This window comes from Terrapene carolina, unplaced genomic scaffold, assembly GCF_002925995.2.
Source record: "Terrapene carolina triunguis isolate 2854851 unplaced genomic scaffold, T_m_triunguis-2.0 Scaffold22, whole genome shotgun sequence".
NCBI classification, from domain to species: Eukaryota; Metazoa; Chordata; order Testudines; family Emydidae; genus Terrapene; species Terrapene triunguis.
Genome location: NW_020664373.1, coordinates 3,003,459 through 3,031,102, shown reverse-complemented (window position 1 = coordinate 3,031,102; position 27,644 = coordinate 3,003,459). Strand labels below are relative to the sequence as shown.

At 42.0% G+C, this 27,644-nt stretch overlaps 1 protein-coding gene across 1 annotated transcript in view; it reads left to right on the top strand.

The window, feature by feature from the left end:
* The window catches only part of LOC113406021 (pseudouridine-5'-phosphatase-like), a 149,585-nt gene extending 124,049 nt beyond the window's left edge, over window positions 1–25,536 (top strand). The window contains exon 4 of the mRNA XM_026648098.1: window positions 25,330–25,536. Within this exon, the coding sequence (XP_026503883.1) occupies window positions 25,330–25,506 (177 nt within the window). The 3' untranslated portion in view covers window positions 25,507–25,536. The remainder of the gene's footprint in view (window positions 1–25,329) is intronic.
* The last annotated feature ends 2,108 nt before the right edge of the window (window positions 25,537–27,644 follow it).

Below are 27,644 nucleotides of genomic sequence, written 5' to 3'. Positions count from 1 at the left end.
AGCAAGAGGATCTGGATCTGGTTCAAGGGGTTGTAAGATAAAATGTTACAGGGTGTCTCACTGTTTGGCCTCTTTCTGTATGTGTGCAATGTTATGTGCTTTTTCAAGCCCTGACACCTGCATATTTGTGTAGTTGATTCTAATACTTTTGCCTACAATTGTTAGTGCTTGAAAAGCTATGCACAGTGGTGTTTGAACTCATGCAGAAGGAGGCTACGAGCAGGCCTTTCTGAAAGCCAGCCCATAATGAATATTTGTATTCTCCAACACATGGTTAAAAAAGAGTTAGGGTTAAACCTGTTTTAATGGAGTCCAGGTAACTAGCTAACAATGCTAATAATGTGCATATAATTTCTTTAGTGTTTCTGGGATACTCCAATTCAAGAGGCATCTAGACATATGGACTGATTTTTTTGATATCTTTTTTGATGTTACCATAAACAGTGTACTGAACTTGATGTTAGAAGAACTCTTCTGGAGTTACTTTGGTGAGAGTCCAAATCAGTTTATCATACTTAGGGCCAGACTTTAAGCTAGCCTTAAACCAGGTTCTGAAATAGGTGTCTGATTATCAAATTTATATGTATAAAACTGCAGCCACTCTTTTGAGGATGACTTTTGAAAGTGTGGTCCTAATTAGAACATAAGAAAAGCCATACTGGGCCAGACCAACGGCCCATCTATCCCAGTATCCTGTCTCCAACAGTGGCTAGAACCAGAGCTTTAGCGGAGAGTACAGAACTTGGCAGTTGGAATGATTCATCCCTGTCTTCCCCTCCCAGCTTCTGGCAGTTAATGATTTAGGGTCATCCTGAGCATGGGGTTGCATCTCTGACCATCTTAGCTAATTGCCATTGATGGACCTATCCTCCATGAACTTATCTAATTCTTTTTTGATCCCAGTTATACCTTTTAGCCATAAGAACATCCTATGATAATAAGTTCCACAGGTCATAGATGCCGACTCCGTGGGTGCTCCAGTCCTGCTAAGCACCCACAGGGAAAAAAATAGTGGGTGCTTAGCATCCACCGGCAACCAGCTCCCTCCTGCCCCCCCTCCCCAGCACCTTCTGCCTGCCAGCGGCCTCACTAATCAGTGCCTCCCCCTCGCTCCCAGCGCCTCACGCCTGCTGCGATCAGCTTTTCAGTGGCATGCAGGAGGCGCTGGAGGGGAGGGGGAAGAGCAAGGGCCGGACGCACTCAGGGGAAAGAGCAGGAAGAGGCAGGGCAGGAGTCGAGTGGGGGCAGGGTGGGAGTTTGGGGGAAGGGGTGGAGTGGGGGCGGGACGGGAGCAGGAAGAGACGGGGCGGGAATGGGGACTTGGGGAAAGGGTGGAGTGGGGGCGGGGCCTGGGGCAGAGCTGGGGGGCTTGAGAACTCCACAGCAGATTAGAAAGTCGGTGCCACTGCCATAAGTTAATGATAGTCAGTGATAGTCTTTTCACTGCACAGAATTCCTCCTTCAGGCTAGATGTGGAGTTCAGTACATGGCAGATACCAGAAAATATAGTACCCAGTAGCAGTGGTCATCATCAACAGTGAACATCTTGAGTGTTTGCCCTGTATTCTCCATAAAAGAACAATACTTCTCTATTGCTATTCCAAGCTACTGTTGATTGAGTTAGATTTCTGCTGTTCATATAATCGAACACTGTTTCAGAAATGCCTGGGAATTTCTTGAGGCCTGTGACACAAGATGCCTTACAAAGTTCTTAGTGTGTTGTCCTCTAAACACACAGTCCTCTATAAAAAGAATGCTCCAGCCATCCGGAATGATCAGAGTAACCTCACATGTAAATGTGACCTTCTCATTACTTCACAGAGTCACAGTGTCTGTGTCCAACTGTCAGTCACAGAAGCACATTCTTTCACTTGATTGAATCCTAAATAGAAGCAAGAAATTTGAAATTTCTCCTTTATATCCCCTCCCCAACTCTCCCACTCCCTTCCACCTCCTCAAGATAACCTTTTTTGAATAATTTTATGAAAAATAGCTGCTGGTTTTGGCCTCAAAGTAAAATGTTATTTATGCAACAGCTAGGCATGCAGAGTGTTCTAATTACCATCTCACTAAAGGGCATTTAAGATATGCAAATGTAAGTTTCCCTTCCTGTTTTACTGATTTCTGTTTATTGCAAGTGATGTTTGCTTTAACCTTGCACCTGTGCTGTAACTGATCTTATTCTTGTACTGAGCTGCCCCATCTGTCATAGCAGTAAATTAATATAAATATGAATTAAGAAAAAAGATTAGGTTCACATGCTTCTCCTGATTGTCTCTAATATGAACCTTAAAATCCTAGAGAATGGCTGAAAAATTAGCTGAGTTGCTTATTTGGGGAGTAGTTAGAAACATGATAGCCTAGTACTCATTTTCCCTAATGGAACTAAGAGAACAAGAGGAAATATAATTTCCCTGCACAGCCTACTTAATACTTTGTAAGATTCTCCTTCCCTGTTTATTTGAATTGGCATATGCCCTCATAATAAAACTAACTATGATTAATAATTGCTACTGAAACCTTTGCAGACATTTCCAAGAAACTGAATGAAATATCAAAAAAGAACAGAGAAACCATGTAGTGTTTAAAAAAAAAAAAAAAAAGCCTGCAGACGGTTAAAACAGTAGGACACCACATTTGCAAATACTGTTGGTGCTTAAAATGCATTTATTCAGTATTTCAATAAGTCTACTGGTAAATGGGTCACTTAAACACATTTTTCCTTGTTCCTAGATATTATGTACATCAAAGAGTAGGAAAAAAGAAAATGCAAATTACCTAAACAATAACCTACCAGACATCGTGACATATTAGTAAAGAAGTTGTTGTTCCTTTTATAATTTATTTTTCCCATCACTAACGTAAGTGCTAAATAGAAGCCCACCATTTTATATGTAAGGTACGTGTGTCTGCCTTTTTGTGTAATGACTCATGAAAATTCCCATATTCCAGCAATCAATGTAAACAGTCATATTAGTAGCAACTGTTCATCATTCAGCCATATTGATAGTACTATACATTTTTTCTGGATGACTGTTTTTATTCTCACCCCCTTTAATCAGCCACACTTAACCTTATGAAACTTTCCTCTTTCAGGCTGACATTTTCCTCCTGGGTCACTACTTAAATTTGAATTTTGTTTACAAGTTTGAGCAAAAATATGAGTCCATTTTTTGAAGATGAAGAAAGTGAAAATATACAATTGCCACCATAAAGAGACAATCACTTTTTAAAAGTATATATATTTACAACTGGAAATCTGCAGCTGAAGAATTGGTCTGCAGGACTAACAATTGCTGTGTAGACATCTGTGCTCCAGCAACACTGCAGTTTTACAGCCCCATAGCCAGAGCCCTGCGGTCCCGAGTCAGCTGACCCTGGCTAGCCATGGTGTTTCATTGCTGTGTAGACATACGCTGAGTGTCTAATCCAAAACCCGTAGAAGACAATGGGAGTCTCTCCATTGATATAGTAGGCTTTGGACCAGGCCGTAAATGCACATATAAAGGAGGATGCATTGTGCATACATACATAGTGTAACTGAGCACTTATCTTCACTGCATTTTTTTACTGAGTAATTTATGTTTTTCCTCTAACCGGACTCCCATCCACACACAAAAATCTCTAGCTTGACATGCTTTAAGCCTGAGCTAGCTGGCCTGTCGAAGGGGGTTAGTTGGAGCTCAAGTGTTACTGACTCTGAGCTAGTAATATAGTTGGGATGCGTCAGTTCGAGTTACAACCACTAGTTCAACCACTGGTTCTGTGTAACTCAGGTATTGTTTTGCAGTACATTCGCTCTGGTCTCACTCCAGCTAGGCTTGCTCAAGTGGTGTAACTGGAGTTAACTGTTGTAGCAAGCCCTTTGTGCCACAATGAACTGACTAATCTGTCTGTGAATTGTAGAGAGAAATGGGGGTAAGAAAAAGGGTTTTGCAGACCATGTGAGGTGTGAAAGGGCTGAGAGACATCTGTAGCTAATTTTATAAGCTATAAAGGCAGATTGACCAGTGGTCCTTGTAAAGGACTATGGGCAGGTTTACTCTATAGAATTACTTCAGTATAACTAAGTCACTCAGGGGTGTGAAAAATCCCTTGTAAACTCAGCAGAGCTGTTGGAGCTTCTCAAATGGAGGAAACTAGTTGTGGCTGTCCCTGACCTCCATTAGAGCAGGGGATGTGTTCCAGAGATGCCTAGGAACTCCAGCAATCAGAATCCCTTCCCTAGCTCTAGAGTACCTGAGGTGTCAGGAATGGGGCTTCCACCTGCAGCCATCCTAAAGTGTACTAGAGGGACCCTTGCTCTGGTGCAGCACACCCTAGTAGCTCCAAGCCCCTGAAGGCGCTTGGCTTCCTAAGTCTTGCCAGAGCCGGGGTTCTGCTCCTAAAGTATCGCTGTCAAAGTGTGTGCAGAGAGTTGGTGGTGTCAGGTGTGAGAGGTATTCTGATGGTATCTAACCACATAGTTCCAGATTATGGAATTTACATGTGATATTTGTAAGGTTTTGAATCTCATCAATTTGGTCGATGAAAGAAATTCCATGTCAGTTCAATCTATGGAGTGTGAGTATAATATGTAGGGCTGTCAAGCGATTAAAAAAATTAATCGTGATTAGTCGTGCGATTAAAAAAATTAATCACAAATAATTGCACAATTAATCACACTGTTAAACAATAATAGAATACCATTTATTTAAATATGTTTGGATGTTTTCTACATTTTCAAGTATATTGATTTCAATTATAACACAGAATACAAAATATACAGTGCTCACTTTATATTTATTTTTTATTACAAATATTTGCCCTGTAAAAAACAAAAGAAATAGTATTTTTCAATTCGCCTAATGCAAATACTGTAGTGCAATCTCTTTATCATGAAAGTTGAACTTACAAATGTACAATTATGTATGAAAACTGCATTCAAAAATAAAACAATGTAAAACCTTAGAGCCTACAAGTCCACTCAGTCCTATTTCTTCTTCAGCCAATCACTCAGACAAACAAGTTTGCAGGAGATAATGCTGCCCGCTTCTTGTTCACAATATCACCTGAAAGTGAGAACAGGTGTTCTCATGTCACTGTTGTAGCCAGCGTCACAAGATATTTACATGCCAGATGCGCTAAAGATCCCTTCATGCATCAATTACCAGTCCAGAGAACATGCGTCCATGCCGATGACGGGTTCTGCTCAATAACAATCCAAAGCAGTGTGGACCGACGCATGTTCATTTTCATCATCTGAGTCAGATGCCACTAGCAGAAGGTTGATTTTCTTTTTAGTGGTTCGGGTTCTGTAGTTTCCACATCAGAATGTTGCTCTTTTAAGACTTCTGAAAGCATGTTCCACACCTCATCCCTCTCAGATTTTGGAAGGCACTTCAGATTCTTAAATCTTGGGTTGAGTGCTGTAGCTGTCTTTAGAAATCTCACATTGGTACCTTCTTTGCATTTTGTCAAATCTGCAACGAAAGTGTTCTTAAAATGAATGCGAGTAAAACAGAGCAGGAGACATACAATTCTCCCCCAAGGAGTTCAGTCACAAATTTAATGAACGCATTATTTTTTTAACGAACATCATCAGCATGGAAGCATGTCCTCTGCAATGGTGGCCGAAGCCGAAAGGGGCATATGAATGTTTAGCATATCTGGCACGTAAAAACCTTGCAATGATGGCTACAAAAGTCCCATGCAAATGCTGTTCTCACTTTCTGGTGACATTGTAAATAAGAAGCAGGCAACAGTATCTCCCGTAAATATAAACAAACTTGTTTGTCTTAGCAATTGGCTGAATGAGAAGTAGGACTGAATGGACTTGTAGGTACTAATGGTTTGCATTGTTTTGTTTTTGAGTGGAGTTATGTAACAAAAAAAATCTACATTTCTAAGTTACACTTTCACAATAAAGAGATTGACTATAATACTTGTATGAGGTGAATTGAAAAATATTGTTTCTTTATCATTTTTTGCAGTTCAAATATTTGTAATAAAAAATAATAATATAAAGTGAGCACTGTACAGTTTGTATTCTGTGTTGTAACTGAAATCAATATATTTGAAAATGTAGAAAAACATCCAAAATATTTAATAAATTTCAATTGGTATTCTATTGTTTAATAGTGTGATTAAAACTGCAATTTTAATTTGTTTTGAGTTAATCCCGTGAGTTAACTGTGATTAATCGACAGCCCTAATAATATGCAATCTACAAAAAGCACCAATATAGAACTGGAGTCATATTCTGCACTGAATGTTATTTCAGTGTCATTTAATGATAAATACAGTAGTCACTTGTAACAGTCCTAGCTGGTGCAAACAAAGTCCCGGTTAACTGTAGTAAAGACCACTTCTGAAAGAAGAGTTATAACCTTCTCACAAAGCACAGATTGGAAAAAAGCCCTCCTTGTCATAGCTGCTATCTGGACATCCATCCAGATTCCAAACTTCAGTAACAATAATTTGGCAGAACATATTAACTGAAGGGGAGAGAGACTCTCTCTGCCATTTTCTCCAACTTTTCTCTTCAGCCTACTCAGGGTTACTTCAGGAAGGCTGCTTGCATCTTGGGGTTCAACACAAAAGGTTAACTCCCTTTTTTTTTTCTTTTACAATCTGAAACCTTGCAAATAGCAAGAGCTTGAGAGTCAAAAGATCCATCAGAAAGCACAGAAGAGGTCTCCTCTACCTCAGAAAAAGTTTCTCCTTTTTATTTTTGGTGGAAAAATCTGCTAATCCTTCTCCTCTTGAATAAGACAGGCTAAATACTCCTGTCCCCGTGACATCATTTGGCATTTATTTTAATGAGGACATGGTTTTCTGATATATCCCCAAAGGTTTTGAAATAGGCTTTATGCATGCTGGGAAAGGAAGCTGGCATTCTGCCACTAGTTTCCCCAGTAGAGAGGTTAATACTAATTTAATTCTATCTACGCCTTAATATGATGGCAGTATCCATAAGGGGGTGCTTTCTCCAGTGAGAAAGATTTAACCAAGTCAGAATCTGCTTTGAGCAGGCCAAGAGGTAGACTAAAGGTAAGAGCGGTAACAAAAAATGCAGACAGAAATTGAATGCTTTTCTCTTCAGTCTCTTTATTGTCTGTGACTCTCAAAATCTAGGAAATGCAGCAAATAAGATAAAATATATAACAGAAAAAATTCAATAAACACCAGATATCTAATTCTTGTTCTTCTGGCTCTTTCAAAAAAGAGAGTGAATTATTTGATACTACATTAGTCAGATCTCAGTTTAAAAAAAGTACTTTAATATATGCTTCAGGCCCATTGGCGTCAGTGGGTTTAAGCATGCATTCAAGTGCTTTGCAGATTCAAACTGAATGTTTTTAATATGATTATCAAAAGTACAATCCATATTATAGCATGTAAGAAATGTTCTGAAAAGTTTATTATAGTTTTTTTTTCCAAAAAGGATGGAACTTTCTCACCATTCTTCTTCCAAATGAGAAATTTCTTAATTAGCAGACAACATATGTATGTAAATTACAAAATCCCCAAGTCTAATTTTCTCCCTTGTCACATTGGTGATATAGCAGTATCATAACTGGCCATATATATCTATAATGAAAGGATTTTTTTTTATTCTTATGCCTGTGCCTCAGATGTGATCTCTAATAGAGATTGGCTTAAGCCCTGAAGCACAAGATTTAGTATCCCTTCTAAAATGTGTGTTATTAATTATAAGAACTTTTGTATATTCTTGGTATCTATATAACTACCCAATCCCTTTTTTAATCTGTTAAGATTTAAGCCATTTATGATGGGTGCAAAAATATAACAGACAGTTGTCTATTGTATAGATATTGGAGTGCTCCTGCTATATATTACTCATGTTTGTATTAACCTAGGGTCCTAATTGAAAGTCCTTACTAGGATGTTTACCTCACTTTCTCAGATAAAATGTGTGTGCATTAGGGCCTCTTGTTTCATGGTTTGTTTTTTGTTGCTGGTAGATTGTTTCCTAGTTGAAATTATTAACTGCATGTGTGGTGTCAAAGAATGAAATGTAGTGTTTTATTTCTTTATTTTCTTCTAGCCATCTGGTTTACTGCCAAAGTCAAAACTGTCTTAAGGCAACACTGTCAACAATATTCCTCTCTGAGACATGTCATAGCAGCTGTACTGAACACTGCATTCAGAACAAGATGGAGTGAGGGGGAAAGAATGTAGAAACTGCCCACCAAAAGCTGTATAATCACATCTCTTTGTTGGAGGGATACTGACATTGCAATATTCATGCAAAACACTGAAGAACTTGGCTACTTTCATATCTCTGCATTTAGCACATAGAATCATAGGACTGGAAGGGACCTCAAGAGGTCTTCTAGTCCAGTCCCCTGCATGGGTGGGCCTAGGCAGTGAATAGTTTATGCCATCGCTATGCAGCACAGTTGTTAATCCCATTCTGTATGTAACCTCCGTAAACCTTTCATCATTCAGTAAAAATGTTGCCATGCTGCTGACAATAGATGTCAGTAGCAAGTAAAGCAGAAGGAAGAACTGGTGCATTTATTTCCTGTAACATTAAAGCCATCATAATTATGGGTCATTTGCCTGGCTTCTTTGGTAATTAAGAGTTTTAATTGCCTCTAGTTCCAGGGAATTAGTTAAGCTTTTCCATTATGCATATTACCTTCCATAATCATCTGCTTCTCTCATACACAAGCTTAGTGACATCATGGAAGCCAATAAGGCAAGCCAGACTAGTAAAGTATGTTTCTATGTATAGTGTGGATTAAAAAATGTTTGTTTTGTTCTACATTTAAGCTTACTCTTTAAAAAGGCAGTGTGTGTCAGATTTGTGCTTTTTCTGCTTTCAGAATGCATTGAGAGCTTAGAGACATGGATGTATGCCACAAACTAAGTATACTGTTAACAACCAAACCCACAGGCGGGACTGTGCTCCACGTTTTGACAGCAGTTGTTCCATGCTTCACAACATTAGCCAGACATTTCTTTATACATAATGATAATGATCAACAGATTGAAAATATTAGTCCTCAAACTCCAATGAAAAACAAATTAAGAAAATTTAGTGAACATATGAAGGGAGACTAACATAAGAAGTTAGAGAGCACTTCCATTGCCCACTGGAAGTCATTAATTAAGTCATGCTTCATCAAATCTCTAAGACAGAAAGCATCTTTTACTTTCCCTTGACTGATTCCAAATGGTTGCTGACATATTGATGGACAAGGGGTTAGTATTTTAAAAAGAAAGCAGGACAAAAGGGTTTTGTTTGACCTGGGTAGATTGATTTACGTCACAGTGATTTAAATCTCCAATTTTAATCATTATTTAAATTAGCAAGCAGGAAACTTTGATTTAAATCACCAGTTTTAACTAAAAAGTACAAATACAAAACATGATTATTTTCCTAAAGAAAGGTTGATTCTCATTGGTTCGTAACTTTAACAGGGCTGAGCAGTCCCTCATGGCCAGTTTTCTTTGCAACAGCCTCCTTCTTCAGGGCCTCCATGTGGGGCTGGTTTAGTGCCCACAAACAGTCCTGCCAATAAAGTGCATCACTGCAGTACAAACATGCATACTTATCTCTGGCTCTTCTGCCATCCACGTAGAGCTCTTCCCCTGCCACAGTTTTCTCTTCATTCCTCATAGCTGTCTCTCTCTGGAGTTCAGTCTTCTGGCTCTGGCTTCCTTCTCTTGCCAGTGTCCTCCCCTTTTCTGAGGGAGAAAGCAGTCTATATACTGCCCTCCTCCAGAGAGCTCCTCCAAATTGGCTAGAAGAGAAGCAAGCCCTGACCCACCCTGCACTACAAGGCTCCTGAAGCTTGGCCCTTAAAGGAACAGTGTCGTCAAGTTTTCCCCCATCCAACTCCTAATTACCCAGGACCACTTCCTCTCTTCCATTTCCAGGCCATTTCTTGGGCCTTTATTCATTCCAACTCCCTGGAACAGGGTCTTCTGGCCCCCTCTACTCTTAACGGGACAGTGTAACCCTCCTTACAGTAACCATTACAATATGTTGCAAAAGAGCAACCATCATTCTGGGATGTATTAGCAGGAGTGTTGTAAGCAAGACACGAGAAGTAATTCTTCCACTCTACTCTGCGCTGATTAGGCCTCAACAGGAGTATTGTGTCCAGTTCTGGGTGCCACATTTTGGGAATGATGTGGGTGAATTAGAGAGAGTCCAGAGAAGAGCAACAAAAATGATTAAAGGGTCAGAAAACATACCTATGAGGGAAGATTGAAAAAATTGTCTGTGTTTAGTCTGAAGAAGAGAAGACTGGGGGGGACATGATAACAGTTTTCAAGTACATAAAAGGTTGTTACAAGGAGGAGGGAGAAAAATTGTTTTTCTTAAACTCTGAGGATAGGATAAGAAGCACTGGGCTTAAACTGCAGCAAGGGAGGTTTAGGTGGGACAGAAGGAAAAACTTCCTAACTGTCAGGGTAGTTAAGCACTGGAATAAATTGCCTAGGGAGGTTGTGGAATCTCTGTCATGAGAGATTTTTAAGAGCAGGTTAGACAAACACCTGTCAGGTGATAATACTTAGTCCTGCCTTGAGTGGAGAGGACTGTACTAGAAGAGCTCTCAAGCTCCCTTCCAGTCCTACATTTCAATGATTGGCACCTAAATGTAGCTGTATTGCCTATTTGATGCTTCCCTTTGGTAACCAGGAAGATACATTATACCTATACACATTTATTTAAACGTTATATAGCTTAATTTACTTTTATTCAGATTTTTATATATTTTTATGATTTTAGGAAAATAGTGAATTTCTTCTTTGTTAGATGAAAAAAATTTTATTTGCAATTTATGTCAAACACTATTTGGATGAAGTCAGATTCAATTAAAATGCACAAAACCAGCATTTTATTTTATTTTTAATTAAACTACCTTAAATGTGCTGGATACATAAGAAAAAAAATTATCAAAACACATTTTGTATTTAAAACTAACTGATTTATTAAACAAAAGAAATGTTCTCTGTAGTTAGTGTATTGATTGTTTCTGGTCATCATGTCCTTATCCTCTCACACTTAGTTTTATTCATAGATTGAAAGAGGAAAGCAAGCTTTTCTGTTTTATCATTTCCCGGTTGCTTTCTTAACTTTGAATAAACTAGTAATTGACTGTAGTATTGAATAAACTGAAATGAAGAAAATATTCTCTTTACACCTGCAGAAGAGGCTACTGGTGCCACAAACTGTTTTAGCACTCAGTAAACCCTGCTTCCAGTTGCTCAGCCAATGACTTCCACCAGTTCAGGACTTTGACTTTCTTGAAAACTTGGCAGCAAACCTGTATTTAATTAAATTTAAAAAATCCTATTTTTAAATCCTCTGTTTTTATACACCCTGTGTTCCACCTTGCAGTTCTATACTCTTTTTTTTTTCTATATGTACATATATAATACATCTAACCATGTTTTTGAAACATTCTCACTGAATAAAATAATGTTTTGCCATATTACATAGCTTTTTTTGTGGGACAGCAATCAGAGAAGTTAACTTCTGCATCATCCATGGCTAAACTTCCCTGAAGAAACAGTGAGAGAGGACTGAATGGTGCAATAAATCAATCCATTGTTCTTTTTTAATACTGTATGGATTAGGTCAAAAGTAAATTTAATGTTACCATCTCATTGTCATTAGTTGATCTTAGTTTTAGTAGTTGCAGTCTCTAGTGTTGCCAGGAAATGGATGTTGTGATAAGAAAATTCACCTAGGGTACACAGGGAGGAAATTTGAGACAGTTGATAGTGACTATTATGAAGGGCCTTTAAGAAACAGAGATATTATAGGTGAGAGCTGAACTGCATTGGCAGAGCTAGGTGGGAATTCTTGTACTAGCACTGCCATTGCAATCTATCCCTCCACTTCATGAGCTCTAGACTTATTGATGTTATTTGTAAGAATACACAGAAAAATGCACCCTAAATTTTAGAAGTACTCAGTAGAGCTGGGTGAAATTTTTTGCATGAATAGTTTATGCATTGAAAAATGTAGTTCGATTAACCTGAAGCTATTAATTAATTTCACACAAATTCACTGAAAAGTTTTGTCTACAGTTTTTTTTCAAGCTAGATTTGATTTACAAGGGACTTAGGCACCATTCACAAAATGGGGAGGAGTACTCGCCCCCCGCCCTTTACTACTTCAGCCCATCGGTTAGGGCACTCACCTGGAATGTGGGAAACCCTGGTTTGAATCACTGCTCTGGAGCAGGAGACTTGAAACCAGGTCTTCCTGTTCCCAGGTGAGAATCCTAACGCCAGGCTATTGGCTATTCTCATGTGGAACCGGGAGGGTGTCCCCTCACAATCTCTGCTGTTGAAATCCTTTCTGCTTTATGTAAATAATTAAATATTCATTGGAATGAGGACTTGGATCTCATACATGCGAGGTGGGTACCGTACCCACCACACTCTTGTCTCCCTTTCCCTCTCTCCCCCAGCCCAATGGCTATTTAGGAACTACCATCTCTTCCTTTGTGAATCTAGTCCTTGTAAAAGGCCTGGAAACAAAACATTTCAGGTTGAACAAGATGTTTCACTGAACCGGAAACAGACTCTTCCTATTTTTCAGAACTTCCAGGGAACCAAACTATCCATCTACTGCTCAGAACCCAGTAATTTCATTGTATTTTATGGTAGCTGCAGTTGCTCAACATTTCTGAAAATCACCCTGGAAATTTAAGTGCCTTAGGTACCTGTGTATTAAGTGCCTACTTTGAAACATGTTGGCTACTTTGTACACTTACTCTGACCCACTATTTATACTGCCTCAAATCTCTTCTCTCTTCTGAGCTTGTATATCTGATGCCTTCCTTCTTATGGCTTATATAAGAAAAAAAGTAAGGATGTACGGTCAACAGTTCTGGTTATGTATTAATAAAAATAACAAAAAATCATTGTAAAGTTATCAGAAAATGCAAAGTACAAACTGGCAATTTCATGTATATTTCTTACATCTTAATGCTTTCAAAGACTCTTCATATATGTTGCATCTCTTAAAAAATATACTGTACTGAACTACTTTTATCCTTAAATTTAACATTTTTTCATTTTTTTGCTTTAACCATTGGACAACTTATACCCATTTAAGGTTTAGCAAAAAGCTCACATTTTGTTGAAAGGTACTTTAGCCACAAAGATTTGGAGGGGAAGGATGATCCAGTGATTAGGGTGCTAGCCTGTGACTTAAGAAAGTTGGATTCAGTTCCCTGCTCTGCTACTGATTCCCTGTGTTACCTTGGAAAAATCACGTAGCCTCTCTGTCCCTCATTTTCCCATTCACAAAATGATGTTACATGGAACTTTCTACCTCAGAGGAGTATTGAGGATAAATACATTAAAGATTGTGAGGTGTTCATATACTACACTGGCGCGGGTCATATGAATACCGTAGATAAATAGGTCAAAAATTCTGGAATCTTCTTATCCATATATAGGTTTTCGTCATTTTCTGTTTGGTATAATTTTAAATGTGCTTTGAAAATAACACAGAAATCTAATATTGACTTTAATTTTAGTTAAATGACATATAGCAGGGATCGGCAACCTTTGGCACGTAGCCCATCCCTGGAACGGTGAATCACAGCCAGTGGGAGCTGCAATCAGCCGAACCTGCAGACGCTGCAGGTAAAAAAACTATCCCAGGCCACCTGTGGATTTCCCTGATGGGCCACGTGCCAAAGGTTGCCAATCCCTGACATATAGTTTTGACTTTGAAATATTATCTACAACATGGGAATAATAAAACTTTACCTAATGCTATAAAAGGGAAAATCCTTTCAAAATATCCGTGTTGTAAATAAGAAGGTGGTACTCTTCCTGCAGAGGAATAGACACATAGGGCTTGTCTACACTACCAGATGGATTGACGGGCAGTGATCGATCCAGCAGGGGCCGATTTATCGTGTCTAGTATAGACACAATAAATCGACTGCTGATCGCTCTAGCGTCAACTCTGGTACTCCATCTCAAGGAGAAGCACAAGGGGAATCAATGGGAGAGCATCTCCCGTCGACACACCACAGTGAACACACCGCGGTAAGTAGATCTAAGTGCGTCGACTTCAGCTATTCACGTAGTTGCTATTGCGTAACTTAGATTGATCTTCCCCTCCCCCCGTAGTGTAGGCTTTCAGGCCAAAAGGGACCATTGTGATCATGTAGTCTGACCTTCTGCTCATCACAGGTCACAGAACCTCACCCACCCACTCCTGTAACAGACCCATAACCTCTGGCTGAGTTACTGACGCCTTCAAATCATGATTTAAAGACTTCAAGTTACAGAAAACCCACCATTTACTCTAGTTAAAACCAGCAAATGACCTGTGCTTTAATATTTTATGGATGAGATTTTCAAAAGCACTCTGCCACTGGCCTATTTCTGCTCCTTGTTGGAATCAGTGGTAATATTCCCTCTAACTTGAATGGGAAGCAGAATTAGGCCATTCCTGAGCATTTGTTAGAATCCCACCCTATCTTATCTAGAGGTTCCTTTTATATAAAATAATATAAAATTATTTTATTGATGCAAGAGACTTTATTTCAGTAATACGTTCTATTATACCTATTATGATTACTGATTACTTGACTAGTCCTGTAGTTGTTTCCTTCAAGTTTATGTGTGTGTATGTGTATGTAAATAGGTTTACTTGAACTTAAATTGCACACAAACCTGTAAACCTTAGATAATGTTAGCAGTGTAAGAATGTATGCATGTTTATTTGTTTGTTTTGTTATGTTTTGTTTTGTTTTCCAAATAGCTGTGCGAGTCTTTTCAAATGTCAAGTCAAGACATGCTCAAGATGGATACATTAGGGCTCCATTTCAGGCTGATGAGGTTGAGAAAGAACTGAAGGCATTTCGCCTGTCCACACCTATATAGCCTCAGTATCCAACATGAGGAGGAACAAGATGCATGCACAGGCCAAACAGACACTGCTAACTGAAAATCTCCAATCAAGGGCTTGAGAGGTGCATGCACACCTGAAGTGGAGCACCCATATGGACACTACTAAAGTAGTATATTGTGGATAGTCTGTGCATAATGTTTGTGCTTTTTCCAAAGCCTAACTTATGAAAAACAAAAACCACTTCAAGGATGAAGGAACTAGCCATGTAAAGATATTATATGTACTGGCTGTCAGAGCCAAGCTAGAATCAAGATGTTTTCCTTACAGACTTAAAATTGTCTCCTTGGTGACTAAGAATCAAGACATATTTCTTGCAAACGTTAAATTATCTCCTTAGTGACTTATTTTCTACCTGCTAAACTCTTGGAGAAGGGAAGAGTGCAGACTATCAACACACTGAATACAAACCCACAGTATGCACTATATACCATTCTCGGAGGGGGAGGCGGGGAGAGAAAGGTGAATTAAAGTTCTGAATTATACCAGAACATGTATTATCTGTATTATCATTTAGACCCTATGGAAAAGTTTAACAAACAAACAAAGACCTCTTCATTGTAGATTGTAAATAAACAGACTTGTCCATGTTCTGGTATAATTCAGAACTTTAATTCACCTTTCTCTCCCCGCCTCCCCCTCCGAGAATGGTATATAGTGCATACTGTGGGTTTGTATTCAGTGTGTTGATAGTCTGCACTCTTCCCTTCTCCAAGAGTTTAGCAGGTAGAAAATAAGTCACTAAGGAGATAATTTAACATTTGCAAGAAATATGTCTTGATTCTTAGTCACCAAGGAGACAATTTTAAGTCTGTAAGGAAAACATCTTGATTCTAGCTTGGCTCTGACAGCCAGTACATATAATATCTTTACATGGCTAGTTCCTTCATCCTTGAAGTGGTTTTTGTTTCTTTCATAAGTTAGGCTTTGGAAAAAGCACAAACATTATGCACAGACTATCCACAATATACTACTTTAGTAGTGTCCATATGGGTGCTCCACTTCAGGTGTGCATGCACCTCTCAAGCCCTTGATTGGAGATTTTCAGTTAGCAGTGTCTGTTTGGCCTGTGCATGCATCTTGTTCCTCCTCATGTTGGATCCTGAGGCTATATAGGTGTGGACAGGCGAAATGCCTTCAGTTCGTTCTCAACCTCATCAGCCTGAAATGGAGCCCTAATGTATCCATCTTGAGCATGTCTTGACTTTCTAATATTTTTATAATATTAAGATAGTTTTATAGTTAGAGTTAGTTAGATAAATAGCGAGGGGAATGTTTTATCTCCTCTCTTTGCCCTCGGGGAAACTATTTTTTTTTCCTAACAGGGCATTCCTGCCTCACCAGGTTTCAAATGTTGCCTCTCCTGCCAAGAGACTATTCCTGTGAGTGATGGCCACACTCAGGGAATGTCTACACTAGAAACTTCAGTTGACCTGCAGTGCTTGATATCCACACTACCTTCCTTCTGTCGGTGATGCACGTCTTCACCAGGAGCACTTCCACCAACTTAAGAGGGGCAGTGAGGGGGGTTGAGAGCCTGGGCTCTTAGCTCCTCACACAGTCACCGCCGAGAGCCCAGCTGCCTCTGGGCTCTCGGCTCTCCACTCCCTCCCCACGGGGCACCTGGCTGCCCCTCCAGGCTCTGAGCTCCCTACCACGGGAAGCCGACTGCCCCCCCAGGCTCTTGAGTCTCCGCCGCCAAGAGCCCAGCTGCACCCCCTGGCTCTCAGCTCCCTGTCCCTGGCGTGGGGAGCCCGGCTGCCCCTCTGGACTCTTGCCTCCCCACCGCCGGGAGTCTGGCTGCCCCAGAGCTCTCGGCTCCTTGCTCCCTGACACTAAGAGTGTGACTGCTGCCTCCCCCCCCACACACACACACACGGAGTCCAGGTGGCTCCCAGGCTCCGAGCAGGGATCTGGAAGCTTCTGGGCAACAGCTGGGCTCCCCGTGGGAAGCAAGCAGCTGGGACCTCAGGGGCAGCCACGCTCCAAGTGGGGTGAGGGCAGCCCATCTGGGAGCCCGGGAACAGTCGTGCTCTAGCTAGAGCCCCCTATCCACCCTGATGACAGCCCGGCTTTCTTTTCAATTTGACAAGAATGACAACCAACAGCTGATGTAAGTAATGCAGTGTCTACACAAACACTACATTGCCCTAACTACACTGACATAAGCCCTATGCTTCTCGTGGAGGTACAATTATTATGTCGGTGTAGGGGGGCACTTACATCGGCAGGAACAAGGCTGCCTTATGTCAACCTAAATCTATAGTGTAGGCCAAGCCTAAGTGTGTCTATTGCATTTCCTTCAACTCTGCTGATACTTGATGAACAAGATGAGACAGGACAGAGACAGAATTATCCTTATAGTGCCATCCTGGCCGAGACAAGCTTGATGCCCTTACTTGCTTCACCTGTGTGTCCAACCATCGTTCAAACTCCCGACCATCCCTCATCTCCTGTCACAGTATTCAGGTTGCATACTTCATCCCAATCTAGCAGTCCTCTGCCTCAAGGTATGGCTTCTCAATGCTTCACAGGGTTAGAATCCTCCTGTACTGTGAAAATACAACAGGTATCACTAAATAGTAGAAAGAGATCAATGTGTACTACTTACCTGCAGAAATGGAAGAGATTCTTCCATTGGTGTTATCATCACTGCATCCTGCCTGATTCATTGCCACTAATAGTCATCCTGGATTACCTCTTGGATCTAAAGAAATGGGAGTTATCCGTTAGTTAGATTAAGGTTCATTTGGTTGCAATATCAACCATTCATCCTCTGGTAGAAGGATTCTCCATATTTGCTCACCCTGTATCATTTAGGTTTATTAAGGGTTTGGGTAATCTCTAAGTGCAGAGTAGACTTTACCTGGAACTTGAACCTGATACTCTGTTCCTTTATGCAACCTCTGTTTGAACCAATGGCAACTTGTTCTTTGTTGCATTTATTGATGAAGACGGCCTTTTAGTAGCCATCACATCAACCTGTAAGGTTGGGGAGATTGGAACCTTGATGGCATGTTCCCCACCCCTTTATGGTGTTCTTTAAGGACAAGGACTTTTTATGTCCAAACCTTAAATTCTTACCTAAGTTTCCACCTTAGTCAGTCCATTCGTCTGCAGTGTTTTTTCCCAAAATTATGTAGTTCTCTACAAGAATCCCGCTTACATACCTTGGATGTTAGAAGGGCAATGTCTTTCTACTTAGATAGGACCAAGCAATTTAGGAAGTCACCTAGGCTCTTCATTTCCTTTGCAGATAGATCCATGGGGTCCTCAATCTATACTCAGAGACTACTGAGATAGATTTCTGGATGTATTATCACTTGTTATGAGACTATGGGCATTCATCCCCCACAAAGGGTAATAGCACATTCAGTCAGATCACAGGCAACTTCTACGGCATTACTGAAGAATGTACCAATATCTGAAATATGTAGAGCCGCTACATGGGTTTCAATACATATGTTCTTCTTCAAGTGCTTGCTCATGTCCATTCCATATTAGTTGTGTGTGCTTGCCACATGCACCAGTGCCGGAAGTTTTTCCTTCAGTGGTATCCGTAGGGGACCAGCTCTGGTGCCCCCTGGAGTGGCATGTGTATGCCGCAGTATAAAGAGCGCTGCCGGCCCCCTTCACCCTCAGTTCCTTCTTGCAGCCAGTGACGGTGCTGGAACATCTGCTGCTTAGGCTAGCTTTCTTGCTTGCTAAGTAGTTAACAAACTTTTTTTTTTAAGTTGTAAATAGTTGTGAATAGTTTTAGAAAACCCTTAGTGTTAGATAAAAAAAGTTAGCATGCCCCAGTTCCCAGGCTTTAAACGCTGCAATTCCTGCAGAAAACCTATGCCCATCAGTGTCCTGCATAGCACTTGTCTGAGGTGCCTGGGCGAGTCCCACATAACCAAGAAGTTTCGAATTTGTAAGGCCTTCAAACCTCGGATGAAGAACGAGCGAGACATCCGTCTCAGAGTGCTCCTATTGGAGTTGACACCAACCCCGGCACCGGAGCAGCTAAGGGCTGACTCTGCTCCCTTTACTGCAGCATCGGTGTGGCGCGCCCCACCCCTCAGCGCCGTCAACGGACCGGCGCTGATTGCCCTCCCTGGTACCTGCCAAGCGATAGAAGAAAACGTCCCACAAAGGCAAGGAGAGGGTGGGAGGTGAGCCAAGACCCAAGACGGGCGGCTCTGATTCTCCTCCTCCGGGTCGGACCCCAGCTCAGAGAGAGCGGGCTAGCCCTCCGCAAGCCATGCCTGCCTTACCAGAGAGTGAAGTGGGTCTCAGGCAGCTGGACATCCCTTCAACACCTGAGGCCTTCCAGGCAGTGCAGGATATCATGGCGCTACCGATGCCGCCCACACCGGCAACGGCGATACCATGATCCAGAAGTAAACCCACCTTGGAACCGTTCCGCAAGTCCCCATCTGTGCAGTACCGCTCCCCATCACAGGGAACGTCCCGCCACCACTCACCCTCGCAGAGCCTCCAAGCCTCGGAAGCAGAGAGGCAGACTTGGCAAAGCCCATGTTGGTCTCCAGACTCAGGGCATGGCCCACAGGGCTCGAGATGCAGCTCGCCGGTACCTTGGCATAGACCCAAGAAGGTATGCCCCACCCAGCAACAACAGCACCAGGATCGGCCGTAGCGTTTCACCCTCCACTCAGCAGCGGTCGGAGGAGCTGGACGCATGGTACCAGGAACAAAGGCACCGACCGTCGGAGCATTGGTATGAGTCTCCGCGCCATGGGTCCCCTCATCTGGGGAGGTCTTCCCGGCAACCATGCTGATCCAGCTCCCGTTCCAGGTCTCGGTACTGATCAGGAAGCAGGAGGCCTGGTACCCCTGGAACCTCTGCGGTTTTACCCAGCCCGGGCAAGTGCCCAGATCAGTGACAGGGACCTTGGACAAACCGTTAGCCACAGTGTCTTGCCCCCCTCCGGATACAGTCATCCTGGGAGAGGAAACCCCTTAGGTCCACCTGGACCCCTAGGACTACCACCGGAGGCGGTGGAGCCCACAGTACTAGCCTCGTCCTCCTTGTCCCCTGATGAGGCGATTACTGCCCCCCTTCCCAGTTCCACAAGATGACGCTAAGGCGTATCAGGAACTATTGAAACGTGTCGTCTCCAACTTGGGGATCCATGCTGAGGAGCTGGAGGAACCATCGGACTCCTTGTTCAATGTCCTCTGCTCTACAGTACCAGCTAGGAGGTGTCTAAAATTATTAACACCTTGTGGCATACGCCCTCCTCCCTGCCCCCTATTTCAAAAAAGGCAGAGTGAAAGTACTATGTGCCACTATTATACACCCACATGGCCCCAAGCTCCCTGGTAGTTGTGGCCATTAACGAACGAGAAAGACAAGGCCAGCCGGGAGCAACCCCCAAAACTAAAGACTCCAAGGGGCTAGATCCATTCGGGAGGAAAGTTTATTCTTCCTCCAGCTTCCAGTTGAGAGTCGCCAACCACCAAGCTCTCCTTGGAAGCTATGACTTCAATATGTGGCAAGCCATGGCCAAGTTCGAGGATAGATTTCACGAGGACACCAGGAAGGAGTTTTTGGCAATTCTGGAGGAGGGCATTGACATTCCGCAAGGTCTCCCTGGCCTCCATCATCCCCTTCCTGGATCCAGGAGACTGGTATGCCCCCCTCGACTTGAAGGACGCGTACTTTCATATAGCAATCTTCCAAGGACAGACACACTTCCTACACTTCACAGTGATATCAGACCACTACCCATTTGCGGTCCTCCCTTTCAGCCTAGTGACAGCACCGAGGGTGTTTCCCAAGTGCATATCGGTGGTAGCAGCTTACCTCAGGTATCGGAGTATTCAGATATACCCGTATCTCAATGACTGGCTGGTCAAAGGCCGCTCCAGGTCTCAAGTCCAATGGGATATCGCGTACTACAGATCACATGCCGGTCCCTGAGCCTGTTGGTGGATGACAAGAAGTAAACGTTAGTTCCGGTGCAAAGGATAGAGTTCATCAGAACGGTGCTCGACTCCACCTGCACAAGAGCTTTCCTGCCTCAAAACAGGTTCCGGACGATGGTAGACCTCCGCGTCCCTCTGACCACGGCCCCGGTATGCCTCCAGTTGCTCGGCCACATGGCAGCCTATACATATGTCGTCCACCATGCAAGACTTAGCATGCGACTTCTCCAGCAGTGGCTGTCGATGGTCTATTCCCAGTCCAGAGATCATCTGGACAAGGTTGCCATCGTCCCGCCAGAGATACTTACCTCTCTGCAATGGTGGACCGACTCCAAGGCAGCCCTAGGCGGAGTCCCATTCAACATTCCATGCCCCTTGGTCGAACTGAAGTGAGATGCCTCGGACCTTGGCTGGGGCGTGCATCAAGGTGCATTGCAGACCCAAGGTATGTGGTCGCCAGAGGAACTGACGTTGCACATAAATATCAGAGAGCTCAGAGCAGTTTGCCTGGCCTGCAGAGTTTTCCTGCCACATCTCTCAGGCAAAGTGGTTAGGGTGTTGACAGACAATACGGCCTCTATGTTCTACATCTACAGGCAAGGGGGAGTGCGCTCGTTGGCTCTCTGTCAAGAGGCGCTCTGTCTATGGGATTTCTGCATCAAGCACGCAATCCATCTGGAGGCCTGTCATCTTCCCGATGTCAGGAATATGCTGGCAAATTGCCTCAGCAGGTCCTTTTCCTCTCACCACGAGTAGTCGCTCCATCCAGAGGTAGCCCACATGCTCTTCCAGAGGTGGGGAACTCCCCAGGTGGACCTGTTCGCCACCAGATAGAACAGGAAATGTCATCAGTTCTGTTCCCTGCAGGGGCTGGGCAAGGACTCTCTCCCCGATGCCTTCCTTCTGTCATGGTCGGGGGCTCTGATGCCTGCGTTCCCGCCGATCCCGCTCATCAGCAGAGTCCTGTCAAAGATCAAGAGGGACAAGGCCAAAGTCATCATGATTGCCCCGGCGTGGCCGTGCTGGCATTGGTTTGGCACGCTAATGGACCTGGCAACGACCACCCCCTGACCCCTCCCAACCAGCCGGATCTGCTCTCACAAGACCATAGTCACCTCCTGCACCCCATCTTTACCTCCCTCCACCTCATGCCGTAGATGTTGTGTGGTTGAATGCAGAGGAACGGGCCTGCTCTAATGAGGTCCAACAAGTCCTCTTGGAAAGCAGGAAGCCATCCACTAGAGCAACCTACCGGGCCAAGTGAATGAGGTTCTCCCACTGGGCATCTGAGCATGTTATCTCTCTGTTGCACTCCTCCTTACAATCCATCCTGGAGTACCTGCTCCATCTTAAGAACCAGGGACTGGCCCTCTCTTCCATCAGGATGCACCTGATGGCTATCTCCGCATTTCACCCGCCGTTCCAGAGTCGGACTGTGTTCTCCCATGACATGTTGATCAGATTCCAGAGAGGCCTCAAGAGACTCTTCCCACCGGTTCGGGCTCCTGCTCCACAGTGGGACCTTAACTTGGTTCTCTCTAGGCTCATGGGCCCACCCTTCAAACCTATGGGCTCCTGCTCCCTTTCCCACCTGTCATGGAAAGTCGCTTTCCTTGTGGCGATAACATCAGTGAGATGAATGTCAGAGATCAAAGCCCTCACATAGGAGCCGCCATATACTGTGTTCTACAAGGACAAAGTTCAATTGTGAACCCATCCAGCCTTTCTGCCGAAGGTGGTGTCCTCCTACCATGTCAATCAGGACATCTTCCTCCTGGTGTTTTGCCACAAGCCACATGCCAAAAGTGAGGAAAGGAGGCTGCACATGGTGGACATCAGACGTCCCCTGGCGTTTTACCTGGAGTGTACCAACCCCTTCTGCAGGTCAACCTAGCTTTTCATCTCTACAGCAGATAGGATGAAGGGCCTTCTGGTGTCCTCGCAGAGAATTTCCAACTGGATCACCTTCTGCATCCGGACCTGTTACCAGTTGGCAAAGGTCCCACCACCACCGATTGTGAGGGCCCATTCGACCAGAGCTCAGGCATTCTCGGCGGCCTTCCTGGCGTACATTCCCATCCAGGACATTTGCAGAGTCGTGACGTGGTCTTCAGTTCAAATGTTCACAGCGCATTACGCCATCACTCAGCAAACCAGAGATGATGCTGGGTTCGGCAGAGCTGTGCTGCAATCTATATGCCTATGAACTTCTACCCGCCTCCATTGGTACTGCTTGGGAGTCACCTAATAGTGAATGGACATGAGCAGGCACTAGAAGAAGAAAAGACAGTTACCTTTTCCGTAACTGGTGTTCTTCAAGATGTGTTGCTCATGTCCATTCCATGACCTGCCCTCCTTCCCCACTATCGGAGTTTCTGGCGAGAAGGAACTGAGGGTGAAGGGGGCTGGCAGCGCCCCTTATACCGCGACATGCACGTGCCACTGAGGGAAAAACTTCCATCACCGGTTCATGTGGCGAGCACACACACCTAATATGGAATGGACATGAGCAACACATCTCAAAGAACACCAGTTATAGAACAGGTAACTGTCTTTTTTTTTAAACATTACACCCTGTTCCATGATGTCAAGTCTGATGTGGCTCTTGGTTCTGCAGTTTTGAATTCTGGGGATACTGCTCGAAAGTCACGTGAAGTGGAGCAGCCATAGGAATACTAGTCAAAGAAGAAGTGGTTATTCACCTTCTGCCATAACTGCAGTTCTTCGAGATGTGTCCCCTATGGATGCTCCACCACCCGCCCTCCTTCCTCTCTGCTTCGAATTGCTCCTTGGGGGTTGTTTGGGTGGAGAAGGAGCTGAGAGTGGTTCACCCACGCACTCCTATATAGCCTTGGTATCCAGCCTGAAGAGGCATAGGACACATATGCTTGCCAAACAGACGCTGCTAACAGAAAATCTCTGAACATTCATAGGGGGACACATCTCGAAGAACCAGAGTTACTGCACAAGTTGAATGACCTCTCCTCCCATCTAAATCCTTTCTGCATTAAAATAGAGATTATAATATCAATTTTAGAACATCTCTGCTGAGCAATAAACAGATATATGCAAATAACCTTTCTAGATGCACAAGATATGCACATATATTAATATCTGCTCCTAACGGTTTTCTAAAGCTTTCAAATAGTCTTAACTGTCTTGTTTACTAATACTGCTTATTCAGATAAATTATTGCTACAAATATATGATGAAACCTTGGCTTCACTGAAATCAGTGAGAGTTTTACCATTGACTTCAGTGGGGTCAGGATATGACTAATTGTGTTTCAGATTTAAATATAGAACAAACTAACAACAAAATTCTTTTGAAACCACAGATATGGACATTCATTGATACAAATTATTTCATGTGGTGTGGCTTTATGTATCAGGCCCCAGTTAATGGTTTTCATTTCATTATGTCTCTAATTGAGATCTCCATTAAACAGAAGACACAGCATTTAAGTTCCCGAGCCATGCATTCATTTTTTGTTACTAAATTGTTTGCTATATTCTGAATGGAGCCCAGCTATCCAAAAACTGAAAACCATGAAAAAACACTTGTTTTAAGTACAAAACACATCTGAAAAGGCATTAAGTGGCTCATGCATTTTGAATATCACTTGTTTACAATTTGTTATAAGCAGTAATATGGGCCAAAAACTGCAACAGTTCTTGAACCTAAGAGAGCTCACAGGTATCCAGACAAGCTGTGCTGACAGTTTTCTTCTCACTAAACTTCATCTAAGCATGTTGAATGTGCTCAGAACCCACTTGTGCTTATGTGTTTTGCAAGAAGCAGCAATCCCTTCTTTCCAAGAAAAAGAATATAACAACTACTTCTTAACAAGAACATAATTTATTGGACTTCTTCATGATGCTTAAAGGCATTGGGACAGATTTTCTTATCACAGTAAAAAAAACTCTCTTCAGCTGAGGATCTGGTCCAACATTTTGTGGTGTTTGTTGTTGTTTGAGAGAATACAATATAGCTACAGTAGAACCTCAGAATTACGAACAGCTTAGGAATGGAGGTTGTTCGTAACTCTAAAATGTTTGTAACTCTGAAAAAAACGTTATGGTTCTTTCAAAAGTTTACAAATGAACATTGACTTAATACAGCTTTGAAACTTAACTATGCAGAAGACAAATGCTGCTTTTAACCATCTTAATTTAAATGAAACAAGCACAAAAACAGTTTCCTTACCTTGTCAACACTTTTTTAAAAAAAAACCTTTCCCTTTATTTTTTTAGTAGTTTACATTTAACACAGTACCGTACTGTATTTGCTTTTTTGTTTGGTTGGTTGATTTGGTTTTTTTGTTGACTGACTTCTGTAGTGCACAATCAGGCCCTATAGATACTTCATTTACTCAACTCAAGAAAGTGACTTTGCATGTGATCCTATATATAATGTGCCATCCTTTCTTGTGATAATACAAGTAATTACAACATTTTAACCTTTGTCTTTATTTTCTCATTTTTCAGTGTCTTGTGTTTGAAGATTCTCCACTTGGAGTGCAAGCAGCATTGGCAGCTGGGATGCAAGTGGTTATGATTCCAGATGAAAATTTGAATCAAGATCTTACAAAGGAAGCAAATCTAGTGCTGAAATCTATGGAGGACTTTGAACCAGAACTGTTTGGTTTACCACCATATGACTAAGGACTAATATATTTCTGCATGTTCTTAGTTGGAGATTGGGGGGCAGGGAATGAAAATTTAGAGTAAAAAATTACCTATTTTTCATTTTTCTTTCCAAAATAAAACAATGAAGTCTTTCATGATTTACTTTTAAATTTCACTGGATACTCTTGGTTTGTCTTCTTCAGTGCTAAGTGGAAGGAATGTTTCTTCTTGCCTATCCTTCACCTCTACTAGTCTTGTCTTCTGCATAATGTCATGTACACTCAGTGCATTTGCAAAACTGCAAAGACAATCTGCTTCAAACATATGGAGGTTTTTGCTCTGGTTTGCTTGAATAACAGACTGCTTAGAACAATGGTTCTCAATATAAGACTGTTGTCCCCTTATACCATTGTGCGGCATAGTTGCCACCACCTATCCTTTGCCTATCCCTTTGTCTTCCCTGTTTGTATCTTCTGGTTGGATTTTTTGTTTTTGTGTGTTTTACTTTCATGTTGTTCTTTTTTGTTCTCTTCTTTTGTGACTTCCCCTTTCTGGAATGGGGTGGAGGGGGAACCCTTCTCAGCTTCCTATGGCCATATGCTCTTGCAGCTCAGCTGAGCTCTGTGTAAGCCTGTGTAAGTCTACTACCCCGTCTCATTTCACATAGCCTCTTCCCCATTCGTTTTGCTCCCCCAACGATGCCAGCCTTGTCTGTCCATTTTCAGCTTCTCACATAAACCTTTCTGTGTTTTTTCCATTCTTTCATGCTGCCCCCTTTAGCCTTCATGAGCCTTCACAAGGCCCCCTATCATCTCCACAGTTAAATCCTTCTGAAGACTCTTTACATTTTTACAGAGAATTCTGTTGATTTAATACCAAAAGTAATATTTTTGTTTGTTTTGTAGCTTAATCTTATTTTGCCAAGCACCATCTTTGCTACCCTATATGTTATATTCATTCCTGCTAACCTGGGTCCATTTCTGTCTATCTTTAGATTGTGAGCTGTTCAGGAAAGTGACTGTATTTTCTTTTTGGAAAGTATCAAGCCCATTGTGAGTGCTACCATAAACAAACAAACAAATAAGTATAATTTGTACGGTGCAACATATCCAGGGTTGTTAAAATTCTTGTTCCCTACTGCTCTTCTCCTCTGTGTCTTGACTTCCCTGTACTACTTTGCCCCAGCCCCTGGATTGGGAAACACTAGTTTAAAAGATCTTTACTCTTGTATGGAGATAATGATTGCATTCTAAGTTTGGGGAAAAAAATAACCTTTTAGCTGTGGTAAGTCCTAAATTACTCTCGTAATCACAGTAAAACTTCTTCCATGAAAATAGTGAATGTAAAAAATGTTGAAAATAAAAAACAGGTATTTTATTTCATTGAATAATATCAGAAGTTTCCTTCTATTATGCCTGTGAAAATAAATTAAATGGTTGAATGATTAGAGTGCTGTTTGTTCATTTTTTTAATAAGTGGACTGTTAAGATAACAGAATGTAACTCAAACAAGAACTCAGAGGTGAAATATTTTTTTCTAGCATTTCTGCAGCTCACTTTTAATTTGTATTTGTTTTTAATACAAAGCAAAAAATAAAAGAACATTGGAAGACTCGCTAAAATTCTTAAAGCTATCACATGGATTTTTTTTTTAATTGTGGTTTTCTACTAAGAAAAACAAATCCAAATGTGTTTACACTTTTTGAAAGCAAATTTAAAACAGTCTGTATCTCTGAGTACACTATTTAAATACCTTAAAAATTAAGAATATCCTATTGCAAACTATCAGTAGATTATTAATTGGATGGTATCAGAAAAATATTGTCAAGCACAATAATAGTAATAGTTTTTCATCTGCAATGCCTTTCCTCCAAGGATCTGAAAGTGCAGGTGGGTGAATATTGTTTACTGTCATATTATTTTGCATATAATTTTGTATAACCCTTTGTTGAAGTTCTAGTGACTATTTATATTGTATCTACAATCCAACTAAAGTAATGTAAATTCTACCTCTTCTGTTGCCATTCAAGATAATAGAAATGCTATTGCACAGTTCCTTCATGGCTAATGTTGCATATCAGAAAGTGTTACCATACAGCAATAATTCTGAGCTTTCAAGTGTAAAACAGGTGCCTTTGGGGATCCCTTTAGTTCATAATTGCTGAATTCCAACTG